Here is a 14,344-nt window from a genome sequence, read left to right as displayed (position 1 = left end):
CACTCAGTGTTACATCAATTGTGGTTGTAACCATCAAACAAGCTCCAGCCAGTGATAACATGGGCAGATTAGGGCTGGATGTAGGGTGCACAGACAGCCACCATTTGGCAACTGCATCAGTGTGTTTTGTTTCATGGGCACAAGTGTGCTCGTTTTGTGGCTGTGCATCTTCACGTGCATGTGCGCATGACCACATCTGCCCCTATTGCAACAGATTCTGCAGTATTGATCTATACCGCCTTTACAGCATTGGTAGATAATGCAATGGGAGAAACCTTGATCGGCGACTAGAAGTGCACACAATGAGGGAGGTAGGAGGGCAGGAAGAGCAGGAAAGAAAGGGGTAGGAAGGGGTAGAGGTGCAGTGCGGAGGTTGAGAGATCTGACAGGTGCAGTATGGTGTGGTGACAGTGAGGATGAGGTGCCACAGCCCAGTCCAAGAAGGCCCTAGTGGGCACTGGCGCGGTCACATATGCTGCGGAGATGTGCAGTGTGTGGTAAATAGGTAGGAACAATGAACTTCTTATACTAGATTGTGGCGGTAGCCATTTGGATGTCGATGCAGGCACAATCACACTCCCAGAGGCCCTAGGGGCTAGAGATAACAAAGGGCATGTGGATGAATCTGCGGTAAAAGTTAGCAAAAAGCAATTGGAAGATTGGTGGCTGTTAGGTTAGAAGAACGAATCTGCGGTAAAAGTTAGCCAAAAAAAATTGGCTGTGGCTTAGCTTGGTTAAGCCTGGTAATTGCGAAAGCAATATCCGTAGCTACGCCATGGTTCAGCTGGTAGTGTAGCTGGTGGTGGTGCTTGTGGTTAGACTTGTGTGATGCATCGGTTATACAATCCAATCCGATCAAATCAAATCCAATCCGATCAAATCCAATCCGATCAAATCCGATTCGATCAAATCCGATTCGATCAAATCCGATCCGATCAAATCCGATCCGATCCAATGCGATCACACCCAATGCGATCACACCCAATGCGATCAAATCCAATGCGATCAAATCCAATGCGATCAAATACAATGCGATCAAATACAATGCGATGATCAAATACAATGCGATGATCAAATCCAATGCGATGATCAAATCCAATGCGATGATCAAATCCAATGCGATGATCAAATCCAATGCGATGATCAAATCCAATGCGATGATCAAATCCAATGCGATGATCAAATCCAATGCGATGATCAAATCCAATGCGATGATCAAATCCAATGCGATGATCAAATCCAATGCGATGATCAAATCCAATGCGATGATCAAATCCAATGCGATGATCAAATCCAATGCGATGATCAAATCCAATGCGATGATCAAATCCAATGCGATGATCAAATCCAATGCGATGATCAAATCCAATGCGATGATCAAATCCAATGCGATGATCAAATCCAATGCGATGACCAAATCCAATGCGATGACCAAATCCAATGCGATGACCAAATCCAATGCGACCAAATCCAATGCGACCAAATCCAATGCGACCAAATCCAATGCGACCAAATCCAATGCGACCAAATCCAATGCGACCAAATCCAATGCGACCAAATCCAATGCGACCAAATCCAATGCGACCAAATCCAATGCGACCAAATCCAATGCGACCAAATCCAATCCGACCGGCACGCCGCGCGCGGTGGGCGCAGGAGTTAGGCAGCAGCTACCAAGCGCGGCCTCGCCTCGCGACAGCACAAGCTGGGCCCCTGGTTTTTGCTGCAGATGGTATGACCTCATAGCAGAGGTCAAGTTAAAGGTTAATGGTAGCTACCGCGGCCTCGCCACGCGAGGAGCTGAAAGTGAAAGTAGTATGCTTTCGCAATAAAAGCAATTGGAAGATTGGTGGCTGTTAGGTTAGAAGAATGAATCTGTGGTAAAGGATAGCACAAAGCAATTGGAGGATTGGTGGCTGTTTGGCTAGAAGAATGAATCTGCGGTAAAAGTTAGCAAAAAGCGATAGGAAGTTTGTGGCTGTTAGGCTAGAAGTTCAGGATTAAAAATTCTATTTAAAGGAAAATGGCAAATTTCTAGTTCACACTGTTAAGCTTTATGGATTGCTTAAAGGAATATGAAGAAAGAAGAAAAAAAAAAGAGCCAAGCATGGTGGCATGTCACCACCACCCCGTTTCAGAGGGGATGCTCCATCCACCCATCCATCGGTACAGAAAGGGGCAGGGTGTTTTGTAGCAAAGCATGTCGGCCATTGCTGTTTTCACTCATAGCGTGAATGGCCATCAGCCTTTTTGTTCCGTGCCCTTGTGCTGCCCGTGCAGACGACATCACTTGGGAGGACTGCCCCCAGCGCCAGCACCTCATCCTGGGCCAGCCGGGCAAAGTGCGGTGTCGTGTGCGCGGCAACCCCGTGCCCCTGGTGCGGTGGTTCAAGGACCAAGAGAACCTCGACCCCCAGCGCTACGAAGGCAAGGAGGATGGCATCTCCGTGCAGTCTGCCCAGGACATCGACCGTGGGACGTACATCGTCTCGGCCATGGTCTCTGTCACGGGAAAGTTCCAGAAGCGCAACATCACCGTGGACGTTTACAGTGAGTACTGTTTACTGAATCTTTGTGGGTGTGCTGTCTTACTTTGCTTGGCTTGCTTCGGCTTCTTTGGGTTGGTGGCTGCAGTGTTTTTGACATCCTGGAGCACACCCTGTCAATAGACCAGTGTGCAGTCAAACCTAGTGCTTTGATCTGCTTGGTCGCATATGTGCTTTGCATTTTGTGTGTGGCTTGGCGAGGACCAAGCATGATTCTTTTTAATATTAACAAGCTTCTTTCTTTAAAGCATGTTTCATTTCCTTTTGGACAAATAATAACAGTTGTCTGTAAAGGATAAGCTGATTTGGTAGATTTAAATATGCTGTCAAACAGCGCCAGGCACAGTTGTTCCAGGTGCTGTTAAATCTGAGTGCATTGCAAATGTCCGAGGATGCCCACTTTTAGTTTCTTTTTTTTTTTAACCTCTAAATCTCTGCTGCCGATCACTTTCATTTTTCCATAAACTGCCTGGAAGCTTTCAAGGATTTCAATCCATTTCATTTTATTGAAGCTTTAAGGGCCCGTAGGCACTGCATAAGGACATATGGCAGTGGCGGAACTGCTGTGCCAATAGCGCCAAACTGCGCTAAATGGCAAAATATGCTATGTGCTGCTACAAAATCTAGTAATGGTAATTGAAAAACTTCGGTGAGAACGAAACTGAAGCCGGTGCTTTCGCAGGTTGGCTACACCGTCCTGCCACTGCAGTGGCACATAGCGCAGGGGAATGGAAATGTTAGGAAATATTAAATAGGGTGTGACTAGAATCTGCTGTTCGATTTGAGTCACATGCCGCACGTTTTACGTTCCAAGCGTCGAACGAATATCTGACGATCGCGGATTTTCCTGCTCCACTAAACTCGCTTAAAATATTGCAGCGTTTCTAAACAGTGCTCAATAGTTGTAAATGATCTTGTGCTTGTCACATCATAGATGAACCCACGCTTTCGAGAGCCGCCTCGGTGGCGGAGAATAGAAATGCAGCTCCACATGGCACATTGTTGCATTGTGCCACGACTCAGTGCACAGTAGTTGGTCGTGAATGGGTTTGCAAAAGGCATGAACAGGCTCCAGTGTTACTACGGTTTGTGATATCCAGAATGCGTGGCCTTAACGAGAACAGGGCCTGCAGAGCCTGCAGAGGATAGCGGGACGAAGCTGCGGCACGCATGATCTCCAGCTGTGTATTTGCGGCGACTGCTTGCACTCTGCACAATTTTTTTTTATTTGGTCATCAGTCTTTTTGGCCATATGTGGTAATAAAAAGCAGAACACAGAAACAAAAGCCGCAGACCCAGCCCGTGCAGGTGCATCTCGTAGAGTGCTGCCCACGCTCTTTCTCTCGCATAGTTTAGTTTTTGCAAGTTCGGTTGTGTCCACTTGCCTCACTGCTGTTATGGAGCTGCATCAGCAGAGGAAATTAATTTAAGCTACGTGTTTACATACGATGCATCATTTGAGCAATTTGTTTTAAGTTTCTGAAACTCACATTCTGGCACTCTTGTGAAAGCACGCTTTCACTAGAGTGCCAGAAAGTGCCTGCTACACATCTCACTTTCTTCTGCTACAAAATCTCCTTCAAGAAGCCTGTTTTCAGTTCTAACACTGCATAAGGAGATGCACTAAGAAGCATGCAAATCTCTCTAACACAATGCCGTCATGAGTCTGGACCATGAAGTGCATGATTGGGCCTGGTTTTTTTGTGACACTAAACATGATTTAATAACGTTTGCACACAATCTTCAGCCAATACTTCTGCCCTGAGCCCCGCCGCGGTGGCTCAGTGGTTACGGCGCTCGGCTGCTAGCCCGAAAAACGCGGGTTCGATCCCGGCCGCGGCGGTTGAATTTCTTTGGAGGCAAAATTCTAGAGGCCCGTGTACTGTGTGATGTCAGTGCACGTTAAAGAACCCCAGGTGGTCGAAATTTCCGGAGCCCTCCACTACGGCGTGCCTCATAGCCTCAGTCGCTTTGGGAGGTTAAGCCCCAATAAACCAAACCAAACTTCTGCCCTGATTTTACTCAGCACAGTTTACTCAGCACAGAGCTAAGAATGCACTTTTTTTTTTTACTTTCAGCACAACCCAAGATCTTGCCAACAGTGCCAGACTCTAGTGAACTTGTGGAGGGGACTCTGGGCACCTTGAAGTGTTCAGCGGAGGGCTATCCACCCCCTCTTTACTACTGGCTAGACCAGGTGAGGGGTGATTCTATGATTTACTGAGTGCTTGATTGACAGATTGTGACTGTGTTTCCCGTTCCTTCTCCCTTCCCTCTTTAATCCCCTCATTCCCTTCCCCTGTGTAGGGTAGCCAACCAGAAACCTTTCTGGTTAACTTCCCTGCCTTTCCCCCCTCTCTGCATCTGTCTACTGAGTGCTGTTTACTCGGAACAAAAAAAAAAGAAAAAGAAAATCGAAATACTTGCGCTGATAGAAGCACAAGAGCAAGTTGTTAGTGCAAATGACCTGTGCATATGAAAAAGTAGACCATTGGGATTTGGCCATCACATCATTGCCAGAACAGTCAGCCTTTCTTTCTTGGTTGCCCTTTTCAAGGTTGATAAGAATTTGTTGCATAGCCAGGATCCCCTGGTGTCTGAAATAATCAGGAGCCCTCCACTGCAGTGTGTTTTGTAGCTGAAACACCGGCACCATGCTCCTTCCATGAGTGGAGGCTCCCAGAAGGGGGAACAGTGCGTGACAAAAAATGCTGAAGCTGACAAAGAAGCTGATTCTTCATTTATTCTTGACACCAGTTAACACCATACTCACTGAAGTCACCTGCGTAGGGCAAACCTTTCTGATGCCGTTTTCTGGCCTGGTGACTGATGTAACTGCTGCACACTTCGCTGTCGTACTTCATCTTTGAAGTAGCTATCGCCTTTTTAGAATTAATTGCACCTCAAAATTTGTGAAGCAAAGCATTTTTATGTTTCGAAATCTCTGCTCCATTGAAAGCCATGTGCTTTTTTTGTGGCTAATTAATGAAGTAATTCTCTCCTGCACTTTCGATTTAACGGAATCCACCTGCATTGCATTCGCATAGCTTTTGTTGACAAGATAAAAAGGCAAACTTTAGCCCTGACAGATAGCGGTATGCATGCACCGTTTTATGCACAAATGTTGCCTGTGGGCTTCTGTCAGTAGATCACTGTGCGATTTGTCATGTACGTACAAAACCACGGTGGGCGTGCTCCTACCGCCTGTCATCGGCGCTGGCACAGCTTGCTGCTGAAGAGTCTATTTAAGGGGGGACACTGGTCTTGAAAAGAAAATTTTATTAATTTAGTCATAGTTATGAAATTTCCAGGGCACATGTATTTTTGTGCGCTGATTCTAGATATGTCATTTAATTTCATGTGAAACAATTCCTTGAGCACTTATGCACTTTTTATGCAAGTATTTTGCGGAGAGCTCTGAAGAAAATTTGCTGCAGGAAACTCGCTGAAATGTATGCGATTGGGTTCTCTTGACACCAAGGAATACAATAAGCGTAAAATTATCATCCTGGCTCTCATAGAACTTGAGTAACAGGGTACTGAAGCTGCCACTTCATAAACAGGAATACACACTTTCCTTCTCATTTCTGAAGCGACAACTTCAAAACTCTATAACTCAAGTTCTATGACAGGCAGGATGATGATTTTGCCCTTATTGCATTCCTTGGTGTCAAGAGAACCCGATGGCATACATTTCAGCGAGTTTCCTGCAGCAAATTTTCTTCAAAACTCTCCGCAAAATACTAGCATAAAAAGTGCATAAGTGCTCAAGGAATTGTTTTACATGAAATTAAATGACATATTTAGAATCGGCACACAAAAATACATATTCCCTGAAGATTTCGTAACTGTGACTTCATTAATAAAAATTTTTTTTTTCAAGACCGGTGTCCCCCCTTAACTGTTCTTTATTTTTTTGTTGTTTTCGCTCAGTTATTTTCCTTTGCTCAATTGGAACTTTTCTTCCCCTTGACATTTCGCCAAGTAGTTCCTTTTGAACGGCTTCATCATTAAGCACCTGGTGGTTCTCGTGTTCATATCATTTGCCCAAGTGCAGAAATTTTTTGCATCATCCCGAACCGTAACATATTTTATATAGCTATCTCTGGCCGGGAGGAAAATTTCTTAAATTTGTAACGATGCAAAATTTGCTTCAGCAGTGTATCAGGAGATTCTACTAACTACGAAGTTTCTGTGAAAGCTGTATAGCTTTCCTTTGTGGCCGTATGGCTGCGCTCGGGTGGACGTCAATGAGTAATTACTCCCTTATTACAAATCTACTCCACCTTGGGGGATTCCCCTAAAACATTTGGTCAACACTTCCCACTTCGACTTATTGATTAATTCGCTCTCGCCCTACCATAAGCTTGCCGTCCCAGTTAGCTCAATTGGTAGAGCGACTGCCCCGGTGAAGCGGTGGTCCTGGGTTCGATCCTCGGACCAGGACGAATTTTTCTTTAACTACGAAGTTTCTGTGAAAGCTGTATAGCTTTCCTTTGTGGCCGTATGGCTGCGCTCGGGTGGACGTCAATGAGTAATTACTCCCTTATTACCATGTTTACAAAATGCCATTTACCAGGCGTGCTCAGAAATCTTAAGGTTATTTGGGCTGCTGTAAAATAGGAATCTCGACTTGAAAGAAATTTGAGATTTCATGAATTTTTTGGCTTTGCTGTGTCGAGGTTCAACTGCATTTCCCTTTAATTGGTGTGTTGCCTGCCTGAGTGGTGTTCCATTTCTTTGTTTCAGGCGAACCGCAACCTGAGCACCGTCAACGGGTTTCAGGTGGACCCGAAGGCAGGCCTTCTACAGGTTAGCAGTCAGGTTGCTTCCTTTGTCGCGTGTGTGCACATACGCGTGCATCTGCTTATCTTAATCCTTGGAGAAGATATTTGCAGGTGACTAATTTTTCAAGGGACTGTGAACAGAAGAACCAAAGAGGAACATGGCAGCAAGGGAGCTTCCACAAACTGGGGAAGGCGTTAAGGAGGAATGAGGGTCTTAAAAAGTTGCTTTTTTTATTTGTTGACCTGACTTGTTGAAATTTGGCAGGCAAGTGCATCATAAAATGCTGATTTTAAATATCCCATCTAGAAGGAAATTTATGGCAAAATAACATCCAAATTGCGCCATTTCTTACAGGCCTTTATGACAATTTCTCGGTTAAAAAAAGCTGTGTCGCCGTGGTGGCTCAGCGGTTATGGTGCTCGGCTGCTGACCCAAAAGACGCGGGTTCGATCCCGGCCGCGGCGGCTAGAATTTCTTTGGAGGAGAAATTCTAGAGGCCCGTGTACTGTGCGATGTCAATGCACGTTAAGGATCCCCAGGGGGTCGAAATTTCTGGAGACCCTCACTACGGCGTCTCTCATAGCCTTAGTCGCTTTGGGACGTTAAACCCCATAAACCAAACCAACCAAACCAAAAAAAGCTGTTTTCAACATTAGACATTTCCAAAGGTCTCCCCACACATCCTAAAGGTTTCCTTTTGCATTTAAACTTGATAGATTAGCAATTAGGCCAAGTGTGTGGTTAATTACTGTGACATATTTTTTCTTCCCAACTTTGTTATTTATTTATGAATGACAAAATGACTTTTAGAGGCATTTTATTAGCTTTAGGATGTGCTGCGGGCCTTTGTAAATGCCTGCTTATTCTTAAAAAAACTTTTTTTTTAACTGATCAATTACTATAGAGGCCTGTAAGAAATGACCTCATTCGGATATGTTATTTTGCCATATATTTCCTTCCGGGCGAGATATTCGAAATCTTAATGCATATTCAAAATCAGCATTCAATGATATGCCTGGATATTCTTAAAAAAACTTTTTTTTAACTGATCAATTACTATAAAGGCCTGTAAGAAATGACCATATTCGGATATGTTATTTTGCCATATATTTCCTTCCGGGCGAGATATTCGAAATCTTAATGCATATTTAAAATCAGCATTCAATGATATGCCTGGATATTCTTAAAAAAACTTTTTTTAACTGATCAATTACTATAAAGGCCTGTAAGAAATGACCTCATTCGGATATGTTATTTTGCCATATATTTCCTTCCGGGCGAGATATTTGAAATCTTAATGCATATTCAAAATCAGCATTCAATGATATGCCTGCATGCTAAGTTAAAAATAAAACTCTGTGCATTGGAAACTTTACTTTCAAGCATTTGGTTGCTTCAAAAGTGGCTCCGGACTCGCATTGGTTCAGAGACAGGCAGTCGGCAGGGCTTCTCTGGTTTGCTTTTAGCATCAAGCTAACCCTGTTCCATGTAATTCCTTGCTAACTGAATCACTTGAGTCATGAGTGGCGTGCCCGGCCTGTGCAGTGATTTCCCATTTGAGGTGTCCCACTCGGTCAAAACGGGAAGGGAAGCTCAACTGAAAGCAGACCAAATTCGAAACAAGTTTGTCATTTTGTTTGCTTGTTGAAACTGGCTGTTACATTTATTTTCCTTTCTAGTACAGGTAGCTATAGCACGAAAGTTAATAGTTTCCACACAAGGCCTAATCGTGTTGTTATTTCTGTACTCAAACTGTACTTCTGTACTGAAGTGTTGCCTGTTTACTAGTACAGTTGAACATCAATATAACGAAGTCCTACTTGCAGCTGAAAATTTCGTTACATCGCGAATTTCGTTACGTCGAGGTTCCCATGTTTCAGCTGTCAAAATAAAGTATAACTGGTTCAGGAACACTGCTTGTTGATGGGAACTTGTAAATCACTTATTGAGGAAACACGCAAGAAAATCGAGTAATAGTATCGCTAACAAGGGCACCGGACGTTTTTTTCTACATCAGGAGCATAATGAGTGATAGCAAACACCGCGACGGCATCATTTTTCTCCGTGTGCGCATAGCAAAAGAACGAGCGCAGCGCCTAGTACTGAAAGCCGCCACAAGATGTCGCTACTGGTATCATCATCATCAGCATTGAACATTTGCAGCCGGGGACGCATCAGAGAAAAATAAAGAAAAATGTTCGCATCGCTCACGCCGGCACGGTGGGATTGTGCTCGCGGCGCGGTTATACTCCAACGTAGCGCGAGCGCGCGTGCGCGCGCGGCACGGCGACGTCACGTCCGCGAAACAGCGGCGCCCGATCGCCAGCGTGTTCGGCGGCTACCGGCGCGCTCTGACGGCGCCCGGCGCGGAATGCAGCCAGCTGCATTTCGCGCGGGCCGCGCTGAGAGCGCGCCGAAGCCGCCCACCCAGAATGCACCGCGCGCGCCTCCCACGCCACGCCTCCCCTCTACCCCCTTCGCCACTCGCCTCCTCTGCCAGGGCACGTTTTTTTTTTTTTTCGCCGCTCACCCGTTTTAAAGGTACGACCACACTAGCTCCACGAGTTTGTCAACACTGAAGACTTTTTTTTTGTTGTTGTCTACAAGGACATCGCACGCAAAAAAAAAAAAAAAAAACGAACGGACGCTGCAAGAAAATTCCGGTTTGCGCTTTCACGTTCAGAGTCTACAGCTCGCCAGTGGCGTCATGGCGCGGCGCGTCTTGAAACTTCCATGCCGCGGGCTTTGTATGCGCACGACAGATGACGCGGCGGTACGTTCTCGCAGATTCCCACACTGCCGGCAAAATTGGCGCGTAAAAGGGCAAATACAAACTGCGTTTCGTCTCGGCTAAACTTTTAGCTCTCATTCGATTGTCAAGGTAGCTCCTGGCACATGCATGCGATGCGCAAGGACTTCGTTACATCGAAAGTGCGGAGCAAAATTACTTCGTTAAATCGCGAAAAAGAATACATGGTTTTCAATGGGGAAGTGATTGGGAAATGAAAAAAATACGTTACATCGCGAATTTCGTTACATTGAGGTTCGTTACATCGAGGTTCAACTGTACTAGGAGAGTAGTCATTGGTGGAATGCGGCTGTTGTATTTCTCTTCTTATTGGAGTAGTCGGTTCATCGCAGCTCAGTTTTCATCCCTGTTTGGTGGATCTCTCGTTGGTGTCATTGTAGGTGGTTACAGCAAACACTACCAATTTGGCCACAGAGAGCAGTGAGGAAAATGCATTATTTTAGGTGCAGGTTTCTGGGAGAAAAGGCTGCATCGCTATCTTGATAAATTTGGAAAAGTTGAAAAAGATCCAGCTGTGAGATGCACAGGGGATGTGAGGTCCTCGAGTCGTGATTTTAAGTTTCCTCAAAATCTGCCCTTAAAGGAATGTTTTCAGTGCGATAGCACCAATTCGCGAGGTCTAACTGGATCCCTGAGTTTGTGTGAAGCTTGGCCTTGAGGGTGACCTTGGCCAAACAATAGATAAATAACCAAATAAATAAAACTGCGGCAACTGGGATTCCAACCCACGGTGGCGCGAACTTATCAGCTTCGCTGTCCACTCCTATCACCGCAGTCGTGCCAAACTGCAACATACTCTCGCGCTGTGCATAGAACATCGTCTCCTTCAATTCATACTGCTATCTAATATACATACACTCTCGCTGTTGGGTTTTAACCCTACTACATTTACTTTTTTTTTTTTCAGTTTAGGGAAATTTTAGATGTTTATTCTCTGAAATGATGCACAAGCATCAGTTAACATAGATCGTTATGTGGAATTTGTCTAGGTGAAGTAGCTAATCATAATTATTTTTTTCCTCCATGTTTTTTTTTTTTGGCTTTGGTTTGAACAGCGAAATGGCGGCGGTGGCGTCGCAGCGAAGGCTGGTGTAGAAGTTGGAGCAGACTAAAATGATGAAGCAATTGTATCGCAGTCTTTGTCTGCCTCATGGGACCTCACCGTTGTCTCAGCTGGTCTGTGACATCGCAGCCACTGTTCAGAACGCATGAGAAGGAGCTGAGTTATAAATTCTGCTTGGTGATCCATATACGCTACGCTAATGTGTTAAGGGGACAGGGTAAGCAAAAAATCTGAAAAATATCAATTTTTAGTTTTTTGCTAAACATGAAATTACATTCTTTTCTGCATTGTTTGATGTATCACACTTAATCCTGGGCAATTTATATTAACCTGAAAAAGCTATCTGAAAGCAAAGCGGTCAGTGACACACCCCTTTACCAGCGATGTGATTTTCCATTTCTACTAAAAACTAAAAGAAAAAACTCGAAATGTTACGGAATTTAGCTGCGAGAGAAAGCTCTATGGCAACCATCCAAGCTCTCTGGCTACCATTCAAGCTCTCTGGCAGCCATCCAGAACCCAAACGATTCCTTCAACAACGTCGTATGGGAGTGTGCTCAAAAAAATGTCTTTGCGGGCCTACAGACAATGAAGATTGCTACATTAGATGCTGTTCTGACCTTCAATGATGGCGCCATCGCAAGAACTAAAGTTCTTGAGGCATGTGGACTAAGTCCGGGCAGCAACACTGTCCGCTGGCTGAAGCAAGTCGATCGGCGTCGAGTTTACTTTGCTGATCGAGCTACGCAGCAAGTGACAAAACAGCCACGAGAAGCTATCGGCAGGAAAAGAAGCACCAAGCTGACCTAGATGATAACTATGCAGCTGGTGCCTGCCTACTGTTAAATTGCTCAAAATGAGTTGGCTAAGTCGAAATCTTGGAATTGAAGGTTTTGTTTACTTTAAACTCAGTTTTCTCAAAACAAGATTTTTTGTTACGTCGGTACCATTTTTTTCTAAATGACAGTAGATATCACGCTGATTTTTTCTGTGTATACAGTACATATATGTGGCAATTTACTGTACCAAAATTATCAGCGTGCAAATAATATTGTTTGTTTTGACATAAAAATATATACAAAATTTGGTCAAAGTTAGGGTGTAGAAAGTAAAAAAAAATCACTAATAATTTCATTTCTCGTATACTAAAACAATTTTGGTACAGCCGCTAGAAGATGAAATTCTGAACAAAATTACATAACTATCTTGCTGCTATCTTTATTAGTTGCTGAGAAATGTGTACCACAATATGCCCCAAAATACATGGGAAAGATGGGGCTTACCCTGTCCCCTTAAACTTGGTCTCCCCCCCCCCCCCCCCCCCCCCCCCTCCCCCTCTTTAAGCTTCGAACCAAGGTGGTTGGTTATGGCCTGCAGTTCAGTACCAAGTACTAGAAATGCTTTAAAATGGCAGCTTGTTCTCGTTTACACAGCCTTCATATTGGGGCCTGTGTAAAATGTGCTGATTGAAGGGGGTGAGCTTTTAAGTGGATTTAATTTGCCCGTTAGTGAGGATCGCGACCATGGAATGCACAGCTTGTGTGTAGGGACTTACGGAAGCGTGGACGATCGTGCAGGTGACGAGTGTGCGGAGAGAAGACGAAGGAACCTACCGCTGCCAGGCTGTGAACCCAGCGGGCAAGGACACCCGTGAGATAGCGGTGGCCATCGTTGGTAAGCTGAAATGGGCAGATAATGAGCCTTTTGAGATTGCAGATTTTGCTGTTGAGTGCTGTGAAATGGGCTTTGAAAGTCATGTTGTTTTCAGTCCTCCCTGCCTCGGTCTCAGTGACGGTATAAAAGGGGATTAGAGGAATCGTGGGGGTGGCATGCAGTAAATGAAATGATTACACAATAAATCAGTAATGTAATTCAATATTTATAACGAATCAGTTGTATTTTAATAAGACGAAGTCACTTGGTGGGAGTCGCCGATAATGGCATGATTTCACTGCAAGATGGCACCTGAGTTTGTTTTGTGTGTTTTTCAATGCCAAATTATTGTACAAATCCTTCTTTCTTGGATGTTGGGGTGCTCAATCCGTACAATATGAGGTGAAACCTGTTAATTTCTGAAATAATCTCATGACACATTCGGATCAGCAGTCAGTCTGCATAGCAAAACTGTAAGAGGGGAAAAAAAGACAGGTGATAGGTTTGAAAAAAAAAAAAAAGAAATAGCATCAGCGAATAATAATATAGTTAACCCTGGTAAGCTCCTACTTGCATGTCTCAAAATATCTGTTAAGGCAAAAGTTTTAGTGGTGCACAAGAAACTCTAATAGCTACCATGTGTTGATTCACTTCGTTTGTGCCGCCAGCTTACGTTATTGCTTTGCACAGTTGTGTTGAATGCTTGGCAGTGGATCGATCAGTCTGGAGCCTGTTCATTTAAGACAAGAATGTCATTTGGGTGTTGGGGGCTGATATGAGCGCCTTTGGTGGTTCCAGTGAAGCCTCGGATCACGGAATTCCAGAATGCCACAGTGTCGGTGGGAGAAGAGGTGAAACTTGAATGCCGTGCTCATGGAAAGCCAACACCAGACATGAAGATCCGTCGGGATGGAAACACCCACTTCCTTCTGGACCAGGTTGGTTTGCAGCGGTGTGGAAGCCGTGATCACACGGAGAGCATCCGTAATGGGATGCTTTTCGTTGCCATCGAGATGGCCTACAAAGAGCGCGCGATCGCATTGAAAACGGTACAGCGGGACCACACCACGGCTTGGATAACTCCTCCCGTGGTGCGAGGTGGGGTGGGGGTACTGCATTCGGAGGCGCTCGCTTCCGCTCGTGCCTTCCCATGGGCTACCCATGGGTTACCTCTCGGTCTTCACGGGTGTCACTGCCCCAAGCAAACTGACTGTTCTTGCTTCGCGTAGCGAGCGCATTAATTCGTGGTATGACTGCGGCTGCATCACACTCTCTGGTGTCGCAATGTGATATGGTGCGGACATGACGAAAGCATGGCTGTGACTCAGATAGAGGCTAATATTATAGGTGGTTGGCGGAACGTGAAGAGCGGTGATTTTCGCAATTTTGGAAGCCGGTTTTTCGCAGAAAAGTTATTTTTTTATTAAGTTCACGGATTTTTCGGACTGTTTGATTATTCGGACCATATTTCGGGTCTCATCGATT

General features: G+C 44.9%; 1 protein-coding gene across 4 annotated transcripts in view; it reads left to right on the top strand.

Annotated features, from left to right (window-relative positions):
* Window positions 1–14,344, top strand: part of Fas2 (neural cell adhesion molecule fasciclin 2) — a 131,696-nt gene that overhangs the window by 71,988 nt on the left and 45,364 nt on the right. For all 4 annotated transcript variants that reach the window (XM_089547705.1, XM_089547702.1, XM_089547704.1 and 1 more), the window contains exons 4-8: window positions 2,281–2,550; window positions 4,625–4,743; window positions 7,296–7,358; window positions 12,784–12,880; window positions 13,658–13,797. In XM_089547705.1, coding sequence (XP_089403831.1) covers window positions 2,281–2,550; window positions 4,625–4,743; window positions 7,296–7,358; window positions 12,784–12,880; window positions 13,658–13,797 — 689 coding nt within the window. The remainder of the gene's footprint in view (window positions 1–2,280; window positions 2,551–4,624; window positions 4,744–7,295; window positions 7,359–12,783; window positions 12,881–13,657; window positions 13,798–14,344) is intronic.

The sequence above is a fragment of the Amblyomma mixtum genome, chromosome 6 (genome assembly GCF_055824585.1).
Source record: "Amblyomma mixtum isolate Tamu chromosome 6, ASM5582458v1, whole genome shotgun sequence".
NCBI lineage: Eukaryota > Metazoa > Arthropoda > Arachnida > Ixodida > Ixodidae > Amblyomma > Amblyomma mixtum.
This window is presented reverse-complemented; position numbering and strand designations above follow the sequence as displayed.